Source organism: Heliangelus exortis, chromosome 1, assembly GCF_036169615.1.
Source record: "Heliangelus exortis chromosome 1, bHelExo1.hap1, whole genome shotgun sequence".
NCBI classification, from domain to species: Eukaryota; Metazoa; Chordata; class Aves; order Apodiformes; family Trochilidae; genus Heliangelus; species Heliangelus exortis.
The window spans coordinates 77,478,170-77,490,845 of record NC_092422.1 but is presented as its reverse complement, the minus strand read 5'-3'; the positions used below and the strand labels follow the sequence as shown (position 1 = coordinate 77,490,845).

The 12,676-nt window shown below is 35.2% G+C and overlaps 1 protein-coding gene across 6 annotated transcripts in view; it reads right to left on the bottom strand.

Annotated features, from left to right (window-relative positions):
* The window catches only part of CNKSR2 (connector enhancer of kinase suppressor of Ras 2), a 215,176-nt gene that overhangs the window by 87,244 nt on the left and 115,256 nt on the right, over positions 1 to 12,676 (bottom strand). For 4 of the 6 annotated variants that reach the window (XM_071749698.1, XM_071749687.1, XM_071749678.1 and 1 more), the window contains one exon: positions 2,045 to 2,178. In XM_071749698.1, the coding sequence (XP_071605799.1) occupies positions 2,045 to 2,178 (134 nt within the window). Of the gene's footprint in view, positions 1 to 2,044; positions 2,179 to 11,884; positions 12,032 to 12,676 lie in introns of all 6 variants that reach the window. The other 2 variants (XM_071749682.1, XM_071749663.1) reach the window with 1 other exon arrangement.

The following is a 12,676-nucleotide window of genomic DNA, read 5'->3' as shown; positions in this document are numbered from 1 at the left end:
CCCTCATGAAATACCAAAACAGATTATTCAAAAACGTTGCACACCATGTGACAAGTTTGTGAAATGAAGTATAGTCCATTAGTATTAAACTGATAAAAAATTTTCATAGCTTAACCTCTCTGTAAAATTACAGCTTATACTAATATGTATTAGAGCATTCAATCACAATTGCTCCAAACTACTTCATTATCATCATGATTTAAGAAATGTTAAGAATTACTGACCAAAATGCAATTTGAAGATCCAGATTTCTGAAGAAGAACTCAATAACTGCTAAGCAGTGGTTATTAATGAAAAATACTTCAAAAAGGAGGATGCATTTCTTATCAAATGGAAGCATTTTTATGGTGGTAAATGTGATCAGTAGCAGTGCAAAGGCACTACTTTTAAGACCGCACAGTTCCACTTTCAGGAGCAACTGGTATTTACCATATAAGTACTGTATTCAGTAAGAAATCTAAGGCTACATTTTGCTTGGCGTACTTTTTCTTGCAGTTTTTTTTACAATAATGTGTTAAAGGATTGATTGTTTTCCTGTGGATTTTCTGAAAACCATGTCCTTAAAATATGTACATACACATAACAAAACATCATTATCAGACAAGTGAAAGAAACATTCAAACCCTATGCACAATTTAAGTGTCATGACTGACATTTTTATTTAATTAGAATAAAAAAAAATAGTGAACTAGACTATGTATTCCATTTGTTCCTTTGTAACTCAGAAATACTACAGTAATTTTAAGTAAGTCCAATTGTGTTGCATTTGAAACAAAATGGTTTTGTTTTTTTTTCTTTTTTCTTCAAGAAATAAAAACAAGCCAGGTAACAGATGAGTCGGGGATGAAGAAGGAACATGGGACTCAGCTTACAGCTTCAAAAAATGCTTGTGATATCATCTAAATCATGAAGTAGAAAGTCATTCTTTTGCCCTAGAAGGTTTTTTCGCATCTCTGAAGAGTAAGAATTTATCGTAGAATTACAACTTCCCCCCACTAGGCAATTCAGTTTGCCATATAACTCACTCTTGGATAACCCCCAGGAAAGTCTTTGTCAGTATCAGGTCATACATCTTATTAATTGGCTAGAAGAATTATTGGTTAGAAAGTCTAAAAAAATCAGCTACAAGAAATTCAGGTACAAGAGAGGACATGTTGCCCTTACAATATTTCCAAGAAAGTTAACTAAAAGAAAAGCAAGAAGCAATTTAAAAATACATTGACTGGACTTTTGATAGCCTGTGTCTAAGCATATAGAAGTTTTAAAAATACTGTTCCCTCTTAAATATAGTCCTAGACCTCTGGGTAGCTAGTTCAGGACTATTTATAGGCCATAATTACATCAGAATTTTTGAAAAGCAATATCTGTATACATTATGGAATTATGGTCCTGTGAGGGTAGAGTGATGACTCTGCAAGGAGGACCCCTACTTTGTCCAAGCAAGCCCAGAGACCTGGGAGAGACAAAAATGACTGTTCCAGGTGGGAGGTCAGAGTAGCAAATATATTTACAGGGGGCTGCAGAGTGACCACACTAAACTACAATCCTGAAAATTGCTCAAACACTACCAAACCAAATATACCTAAAAAAGAAAACACTATGGCAGAACAAACCACCACTTTTGTTGAAGTTTAAACTTTCTCGCTTTCAGCTCAGCTTCCCTTGCTGTGTCATAGTTATTAGGGAAGGGGACAGATAGAAACTCTTTTCCTAGTTATAGATTCAGGGTTTCAGAAAACTTCTCTTCTGAAATAGGATAAGACTGTTACAGACAGTTAGCAGATGTTATCAGATGACCTGATATTTGAGAAAACAGGGTATTGAACTTTCTTATCTAAAGGCTGCTTATTTTGCAGAGAAGACTCTGATGCAGATCATTGTTGGTCTGACTGAGCCTATCTACCTTTAGTAACCAGTTCATCTGCAAAATAAAGTATTATCAGCCTAATCCTGCCAGACAGGATGATAAATGGCTATGAACAGAATGTCCAGATATTTACAAACATTTTTTACATTTGATAGCACCTGAAGTGATCTTTTTTACCTTGGAACATAAGGTTCTGTTGGAGGAGGGGGTATGTAGAGATCCTGAAGGGCAGAGCTGTCTCTTTTTGTTGGTGTGCTGATAGTGCTTGATGGAGTAGCAACACTGCTTGTAGGACTTCTAGGAATAAGAGGCTGGTTCAAAAGAGAGAGAAAAATAATCAAGATTATCCTTATATATCATAAATTTTTAATTGAAAATGCTATAAACATGTTATAGTTCAGAAAGTTAAAGAAACAGTTAACAGTTCTAATGTGCTGTATGCTTTTAAACTGACTGGAAAAAAGGAAGACTTTATTAAATTACTGTAGCTGGAAATTATTGTAAGATTTTCTAACAATCTACATCTTCAGAAAAATAAAATGAGAAGAAAATGTTGATTGCTTTAGTCTAGTTAATAACATGTCTACCTAATAACAAAAGCTTTAGGCTACTTGACTCATTATAGGTAAATTCAAGCAGAATAAAAAGAAAAATGGCAAAACAATAATTACAACAATATCTTCATATAACCTAAAATTAATCTAATATTAAACAAATGCTTAATTTTGAAAGAGATTTTTCCCTTCCACCTTTTTGGAAGTCAGTCCTTGAAGAAATATTGGGATTAAAGAGAGTTCATAATACCTATCACTTCTGACCTAAATAACTACTGGAGGACACAAACATTTCACATTGTATTGATGGCAGAGAACCTCCAAATTCTGACTGAACAGTTGTGTAGAAACATCATTCTGCCAGCACTATTAAGAATACTTTATGGCAGACCAACAGGACATTCCTGTGCAGAATAATCAGTTTTCATTTTTCTACATATTAATCTTGACACTGTAGCATTATGCCCACACTGCAGAAAATCCCAAGAGTTGAACAGCAGGAACTTTTTCAAAACCTTGGCCTTTCATAAGCTAACAATGAGTCATTTTGCTTACCAAGGATAAAACCCATCACTGAGCTGGCCTCAAATTGGAACACAGGAGGTTCAACCCAAACATAAGGAAAAATTTCTTTACTTTAAGAGTAACAGAGCACTGGAACAGGCTGCCCAGGGAGGTGGCAAAGTCTCTGTCTCTGGAAATATTCAAAACCTACCTGTTCACCATCTTGTGCAACCTGCTCTAGGTGAACCTACTCTGGCAGGAGGGTTGGATTAGGTGATCTCCATGTGTCTTCCAACCCCTAACGTTCTGTGAGTTCCTTTTTTTCAATCTAAATGTAAGAATAATGCATTGTACCTAGGAATGCATCTACCTCTTCCTTTAGCCAGTTACTTCCTTGTTTTAGGCACAGAGCTGTGTTAGATGTTATTAATCTCAAACATAATAAAATGTATGTCTAAAATTTTCTTGTTAAAACTTCACAAGTCCTTTATAGCAATAAACTGTCACAAGATTTTGCTTTTTGAATGTTAGAAAATCATCTCCTGTAAACAGCAATACTACTAAATTCCTTGCACATTAGGGTTAAGGTGAGCATTTTGTAGCCAGGCCAATGAAAGACTGACCGTATTTACAGGAAGAGAGGGAGACACACACACAAAACCAGACAGGTAAAAGACTTTACAACCAGTAAAAACAAGAAGACAGAAGTCCGCAAAATTAAGAATAATGTTGGTGGAAAAATTGGGTAAAAAGCCAAGAAAACCCCAAAAACCAAAAAACTGAAAAAGAAATAAAACACACCTCACTTGAAAAACCAAAAATCTTATCTTTTAAAGTAGCCACAGATGTTTTTGACCCACTTACTAATACAATACTTGTTACTTCCCTTCTGATACTTTGCATTTCCATGACAAGAAGCTTGCTGAGTAGCTTGTAGAGTTAATATGCACTGTAAGTCAAAATAACTTTGTGACCTAGGCCTTGTTTAGACTTATTAAGCCCAGGCTGTTGTTCATTGCTCATACTGGTAAGAGTACTGAGAGGAAGACAAGCTGGGTAGAAGGATTTGCTCTTCTCTTTAAAGGAAGACGACAGCCCTATACTCCACCTGCATGAAGAGGTAGGCAGAAGGAAAGGGGGCCCTGGAGACTAGACTGGTGGCAATTAATAGGAGTTTATTGTTTATGTCACATAAGTAAAATCATTCTAAACATAATAGTGATCTGGACTTACAACAGGCTGATGAACCTCTGGCAATTCTGACTGGCTGCTGTAGGGTTAGAAGTATAGAATTTTCCTTGTGTTACAGCCTAAAAGACCAGGGCTTAACTATTTGAATCGTGATGATTTGAGCTTAATTTCTGAAGAAAAAACAAACCAAAACAAGAAAAAAACACCCCGAAAAAATTTTGCTGAAGTCTGAGGATCCTATTATTAAACTTCAGTGTTCCCTGTTAATACACAGACCAGACTCACAAGTGGGCTTGTCCTCCAGACCCGATTGCTGGAAGATGCAGAAAATCACTATAGGTTTTATCCATCTTTGACATATGTTTATTTTGGTTCATCTTTTGGCTTGGCAAGACAGCTAAAACAGTGAGGGCAATAGGAAGAAACATGGTTCAGGCTACAATAGAAAACCACAAGCTAGTCAGCTATCTGAAGGTAAAATGTCTTCCTCAAACTGTTCCCTTGTCAGAGATAGTTTCAAAATGACTAATGAGAGTCTGAATGACCTTGGTATCTCAAAGCATGTCATTGTCTGTACACCTTGCCAGAGCACCCAGAGCTCCCAAGAAGATAGAAACTACTACAACCTAGTATAGGTGTAAGTACAATCCTGTGGGATTCTGTCAGAACATACTGGCATGTCTCATATTTTTTCTATATTTGGGTCATATTGCCAAAGTCAACCCTTCTGTATATTTCCACAAAATCAGAAAAGTTGTGCAACTGGATAAGGAGAAAATCCAAATAGATAACTTTTTTTTTTTAAAAACAAAACAAAACAAAAACCCAAATCTAAATATTTACCAGCACTTCACTCACTAAGGACTGCTGTATGGCAAAAGCATTCAAGTGATCTCTCCTGACAGTAGCTCAGCACACTGAGAGCATTGCTGTAACTACCAACTTGTGCTGTAGTTCAGCTTTCATTTTATAAAGAATAAAAAATCTTGCCCTCCTGGTTGAACAGAGAGCCTTTAGAATGCAGCCTATAAGTATGGTACATCTAAGTGGCATTTTGCATTTAAATTTAGAGAGACCTCAACCTCTCAGTTGGAGTCAATCTGTGCACCTGTGAATAAATCAGCTCATGTAGTTCTCCAGCTCAATGGCAGCCATTCAGTGATCATAGGAAGCCACACTGAACAGAAAAACACAGGGAACTCCATTCAAGTATTTCTGAATTGGATGCCTTGGAGATCAGGGCTATCACTGAATTAATTCTCTTCCAAGGACTACAGATTTTTCCTGATGCAGTCGCTTTTGGCAGGTTGACCAAGGCAAGTGAGATTGCTGAAACAGCAATAAAACAAAAAAGTTTTCAGGTCCAAAGAGGTAAAATACTTGACCCAGGGGAATAGTCTGACAAAGTTTAGAAGTTGCATATTGAAACTGGAATACCCTCAAAAATGTCCCACCTAAGACCCTGCATCAATCTTAACCCATGGCATGGGTTAGGACATGATGACAGGCACAAACTCTGTATTTTAATACATTTTGGAGCACTATTTCTCAAACATTTTGGATGCACCATCCTCCTTCAGGATTATCAGTCTTTATGGATCATTTCCCAAACTGTCAGTTGTTCAGGGAACAGACAACCAACTCTCTTTACTTACTGCAGTTCTTTTTCTCTAACTCAGGAAAATAAGAAGCCTCTGTAAGTACTGACTGACTACACACAGACCTGTAACTCCCCTCTCCTCCAGAAGCTGCTCCATTCCCAATTAGCTGTGCCCTGCAATCCCTACATCCCTCTTGCTACCAGAACTTAACTGCTGCTTTTCCATTCCCCAATCCTGAAGGAACTGAGAGGGTACCCCAAGGAAGTCAGCATTTCTGCTTTTTTCCTCTCTAAACAATAAATGTAATTGATATTTAATATATTCAATCTAAAATTCTTTTAAATGTTTTTGTGAACCTTTCATGAACTCCCTTAGAAGCTGCAATATATAGTTTGAGAAATATTGCTCCAGAAAAAAATATACAATTTTAAAAAATATTAGCAAAACCGATACAAAACTTCAAGCAGTAGTATCATTACACAGTATTTGCATCAGTAAACAGATTTTACTGCTAATATATTTTTCATGTTGGACCAAGGTTACGACAATTTATTGAGCAGAATGTTTCCAATAAAATAAACTTTTTATAAGACAAATTATGATGTGAAGTAATGACATAGTTTAACTAATTCATATCCTGTAGGAAAGCTCAGTCAGAATCCAGTTTAACAGTTTTGCAAAGAATGTCCCATCCCCATACAGTTAAAAGAAAACTAAGCAAATGAAGACTAAACAAGTCAGTATTTTATTCACATTCAATGATTAAAAAATGTAAGTCATTATTTCTAATCATGAAGGATGAAAACAATATATGAAATTGTCTCTAGATGAATGAAGGAGGCAATATAATCAGGTAAGAGAAACTAAAGAAAAATAACAAGAGTAGCATTTTCTTTCAAATCAAGGATTCTGCTGTTAGAGTTGCTGCTGCTTCTTAGGAGGCTAAAAAGCTGAATATGCCATAGAGGAGGGATGATGCATATCTAATCCAAAAGAAAGTCTGTTAAAAATAACTACAGATATTGAACTGTTGGTGATTTTATAATGGTAAGGTTTAATTGCATACAAAACCATCGGGTAAAATATTTTAAATATACAAAAGTTGACATTTCAATAAGCTTGGTGAAGAATATGTCAGTATATTTAAAACAGGTCAGAAGGTTTTTTTCCAAGGCAATACACAAGATGTGGCTGGCAGCTGGGTCTGCCCCCAACCTCACTGACATAATTAAAAGCCTTTTCAGTGATATTGGCAAGATGTAGTCCAAATTTGCTGAAGCATGGCAGTATGGTGCTTTACCACTCCTTTCCTGTATTATAAAGAAACTGGGTTAAGTCTTCCACACTGCAGTCAAAAGTCCAGTTTCTTCTGCCTAATAAAGCATTCTCCAGAAGTTAAAGGAGGACTCTGCAGCCAGCTTCTTGCTGGTATGATGATAGCAGCTTACATAAGATTTCATACACTCCAAGAATCTTCTCTATTAAACCTTCCACCCTTGTTCAAATAGCACTTCAGGAAGCCTGCCTTTGAGACCTCCCCAAAATAACACCAAGAGGAAAGGAGAAATAAGACAGACAGTCTAGAGTAGAGTATGTTTATTTAACTTAGTTTTTCAAGCAGACAAAAATTAGAGAGTTCAAAGATAATTAATTGACCTCAATGTCAAGTAAGAAAAACAAAAAAATTAAAGGTTAAACTTATTTGGTTTGTTCACCAATTTCAGTAGCAGTCAGAAGTACAAACATTGCAATCTGAAATATCATTATTGGCTTTCACAACATGGATCAGAGTATCAGAAAAAGTAGCTGAAAGGCAAATTTAGTAAGATTTGTCTTGCAGGCATAACATCTTAATATTTATGTTACAATACCATGTTAATTAATACCTTCAATTGCAAAGGCAACCACAAAATTCCCCAAGGCCACAGCTGCCTAATTCGAATCCTATAAAAGCAGTAATGAAAAACACAGGCTGAAAAATCCCATGACTTCACAAATTCTGACATGATTCCAGAAGTCATCAAGGGAGAACTCTGATTATCTGCAAGAAGTTGTATACTAATAGATACTGAAACAGACAATCATCAAATAATGGAAAAGAAACAAGAAAAGCCACCAGCACTTCCTTTAATCAGGTCACATGAAGAAAAAAAGGATGCTTATCTTTCTGTACTGATTGACCTTAGCGTTGGAATTAATGCGCTTGTAAATACAAACTCATTATGTAATGGTGCATAGTACAGCCATAGGAAAATTGCATTATTTTACTGTATATCAAGCCATTTAATATCAGTTTCAAGACTGCTATATGGGATGCATAATTCCTCTTCTTCTTTCTTGAATCTTTTGTGAAAAGAATGAAGAATATACCAAAAGGAAAAAAACGCCTCCAAGAATAGATCAGTATTTATGTAAAGTGCATTTAACTTGTAATTCCTGGCAAGACTGTGCTGTGAAGGCAGAGCTGTTCTAAACAAACCACTCAACATTCTAAGAAGTATTCATGCCAATTAATAACCAGTTAATATCCAAATGGACTAAATGTGTTTTCTATACTCAAAGACCACAAATGTTTGGCTGGCATTTGGCTAATCCAGATCACTAACAGTGGACAGCAAGCTCTTAAAAATTTCATTACCAGAAGGTATAATTCAGTTACCAAGATGCCTTGTCACACACACCAAACTAATATAGTGGTAGTACCTGCATACTGCCTTAATTGGAAGACCTGACTAGCATTTCCCAACTTAACTGGAATACTTAGTATCTCTCCATTAATTCTAGTTTTTCATGTAGGTGCAAATGGCAGTCTTCATATTCTTAAATGCAATTATTGACTAAACAAGCAGAATGCAATTTACCAATAATGCCTGAACACTATTCACTTACAGCTGAAATTAAATTTTGAAGGTTAACAATAAAAATATCCTAATTTAAATCTCAGTGTGAATGTGTCTCAATTATCCCACTGAAATATTTCCTTCCTACATTTGCTGCAGCAGATACTAACCATATTAATTGGTAAGGTGTATGCAAAAGCTCAGCTTTTGTTTCAGCCTCCTTACATTTGGGCAACCTTCCACATTCCCACCTCAGTCATTGTGACACCACATTTTTACTCTGTTCACTCCATTTGCAGAAAAAAGAAAGAAAACAAACAAACCACAGCAGCCAGCTTGCAGATCCTAATTCCCAGCTCATCAGAATTTCATTGCCATACTTTATTCGAGATACTTTTGAATAATTTGCTCTTATTTTGTATTTTAACAGAATTATTACTGAGTCATAATTTCTTTATTGCTCACATCTGTTGAATAATACATATAGTTCAATTAAATTAGCTCTGTGATGACAACACAGTTACAACATTCTCAATTATTTTATGGCATCCTGATGTAGGAAAAGAAGTTATCACAATTTCTCCTGCTTTCAAAGTTGATGGAAGAACTGCTTTTCCTTATGTTTTTATTTCCTATTTGCTATCATTTTCCATCTCTCCTCTCACACAACCTTCCAAACTCCTACTAAAGAAAGGCATCATAACATGAATCAGGAACATGAGAAATTTCAAAGCAGCAGCCATGGGGCAAATGGCAATTACCAAAGACATAGTTTTTCTGAAGACTTCTTCAGAAATTTTAAAAGTAAATTCTGTTAAGTAAATGTAGTTTCTTCATTTTTAAAATAAAGTTACGCTGCATTCTGACTGCTTTTGCTGCTTGTTATTAATGAAATGTACAGTTCCTATTTCACACTTAAGCTACATTTAAAGTTTAAGATCAGCTGACTTTAATATCTGCTTACTTCTGATCTGCATAAATTATTAACAGAAATTTCTACAATATGTAGCTTCTGAAATTTGTCTCTGCTTCACCCTGGAGCTTTTTTCACTCAGTCTCCTTAAAACTGTTGTTTCTCACATTAAAATCACAAATTACAGCAGACACACATATATACACTTCACACATAAGTGTTCAGTGAGGTTCTGGCCTTTTCCTGATGTCATGTTTGATAAAATAAGAACAATATCATCATGACACCAGAACTGTATCTCTGATGTTTAACAGTATCTCTATTAGCAGTCATATAAGCCTTTAAAACACTCATATTTGCTATGTTATCAGCAAAAAAACCCACACCAAAACCAGTGCTCTCATTACCCCCCTGGTCTCTCCAGCCCTGTAAGATTACAGAAAACCTCTATGTAGGGTCAGACTCATATAATACAGAAAATCTACATTTGAGCTAGCTGTCCAGACTCTCCTTATCATGAAATGGAGATAAAGAGGCTTGTGCCAATTCAGCTCATCCTAAAGCAGATCAGACTAAAACAGGCCAAGATGAACAAACCAGTAAATGTTATGTATGAGCCCTGGCTAAAGGGAGTAAAAATCAGAAACTTGATTGATTTTCAGGTTTGTACAGAACAGATACCCAAAACCATATCACTTGAATTACACCCCTGCATTGAACTAAGCATGCTGACATGTAAATCAGAGCCAAATAAAACATTCTAAAAGATCACTGGATTTTTGCATCTAGAAATGGGTGGGGAGTTTCAAACAGGGCCACAACTTCAGCTCATGACCACATTGGCTGTAAAAGGACCACAAGGATCCTCATTTTCCTACTGGACTTAGTTTAAATGGTGGAAATAGTTTTCTATTGAATTTCTCGCCACCCTTTTGGAGTAGCCCATTTTGATTTAACTGCTTGTTTGCTATTGTCTGGGTCAATGGCCCATGTCAGAAACTTCTATTCTGGGGTCTTCAGTGTAATTATTCTAGTGGCAAATGATAAAGTGAAACAAAAAGAAATATCTAGGGGAATAACACAATTCACCCAAAGAAATACCAAACTCAAGAGGTTTTAGACTGAAAGCATGTGACTCCATTTAAAAGCAGTGATGTGTATTTTTCATTTGTATTTATATTCTCACTAAGGCTATGATAAAAGTTCAACCTTCAAGTATGGACATTCATACACTCATATCATGCACATAGATTTGCAATTTTATGTTCAGACACTAATAAGGTATTTTTGGTTGAAAGCTTTTTGTCACATGCCTAGTCAGTACTTTGTATCTGAAAGACCAAGACATCTCATCATTTAAAATCTTTTTCAGTTTCAACGACAACGATGCATTTAACCATTATAAGATAATTTTTTATATATATATATATATATATATGTACATATTTGAAAGAAGTTCTTCATAGCATTAGTTCTTTTTGTGAATCTCTTAATAATTTAAATGGCAAAGACTACCAGCTACTGGAAGTGGCATTTCCATATCTCATTTTTCTTTTACCCAAACTTTGCAGAAGTCTCTCTCTCAAACTTACTTAATTTAAAATTAGACTTTTTATTGTAGTGATAAAAATAAATGTCCTTTTAGGCAAATAAACTAAATTTCTAAACTTTGAGCTTTCTGAACTGAATGGAAAAAGGGATTATTTGTCAGTTCCATCTGTTGGTTACAGGCTATCATCACTCTGGACACAACTTTTATTTCCTAGAGTAATCCATCACAGTGACATTTTATCCCAGAGTGAAACATTAAAGCTTTAATGAAACCATTCTTTGGTTTTTTTAGCACATTGCAGACTTAGTCAAATTAAAGGCCCAGCAGACATCCTGTGCTACACCTTGTTATATGCAAGGGATCAATCTCAAGGACAACTCTGGTATGGATATGAATATGACTTTATTTACAGGAGGAAATTCTGATAGTCGAGTGGTTTATTGAATAAAATCACCTTATAATTTTTTCTGTAAGTCCATGATTGATCAAACAGAACTCAAGATACTTTCCTCCCCTCTTTCTTTGATGTTATACTGCACTGAGAGCTTAAAAAGAAGGCAAACTGAAATTTACCAGTTTCTATAGCATGCTTGTATTGCCTTAGTGAGAAAAATTATCTGGGGCTACTTTTCTGCATTGTAGAACAGTGGGACAATTACTCCTTAGCTTTAAAAAGTTCTAACAACATGTTTAATTTCAGTTGAGCCTATGAGAGCAAACTGCAGAGAAATAATTTCAGAAACAATTTTTCAAAGTATGCAAGAGTAAATCCATATGCTGCTGAGATGAAGCACAAGAAAGCATAATTGAGATAATCTATAGTTAAAATGATGGTGTATGACTTATGATTAAGCTTCATTACCTGCAGAGCAAGGGGCTTCCATCTCATATTTTTCAGTAAAGCTGGTGCTGAGGTAAGCATGCTCTGAGGTCGCTTTTTCAAAGTTAAGATAACACCACTCGGATCCTCTCGCAGTGCATTCACCAAATTTTTCAACTGCCACCCCACCTGGTAACCAGTAAAATCATTACAATAAAATTGAGGTACAGTATTCAGTATTTAATGTTCCCTTTTTAAATAAGACTAGTAAAATAACATAATAGGAGTGTGTATATATATATTAAAGGACATTAACTCTAGAACTGTCAAAATAAGTTACTGCATAAAAATCATGTCAACTAAAATAATTACTATAATGCATTAAGATGGATATGCATCATTTCAGGCTTTAGAATTAATAAAGTACTGTTACTCCACTGTCAATGTACAATTAAATCTCAAAGTGTTTTTAAAATAGCTCTGGTGCATAGACCTTTAAGAGACTAGAAGGTTAAAAAAAGCCCTGGCTTCTGCATCAACAGTTAAATTCAAACCCAGCATTCTATACTCTATTGCTATTTAAAGTAAACTAACCACATGTAGTCATGATACTTCTACTCCTATGCAAGCACAAACCAGTTCAGGAAAATCTTATAGTCTTCGCACTGCTATAAAAACAAAATTAAAATCACAAGGACTTTTTTTTTTTTTAAACCAATATTTCTTTCATTATTATTTCAGAAACAAATATGGTAAATTAACAAGAGAAATGCAGTCTAGCCATTACTTGAGTATTAGCCCAACGTAAAATTTTCCTAATTGAGTTACAGTATT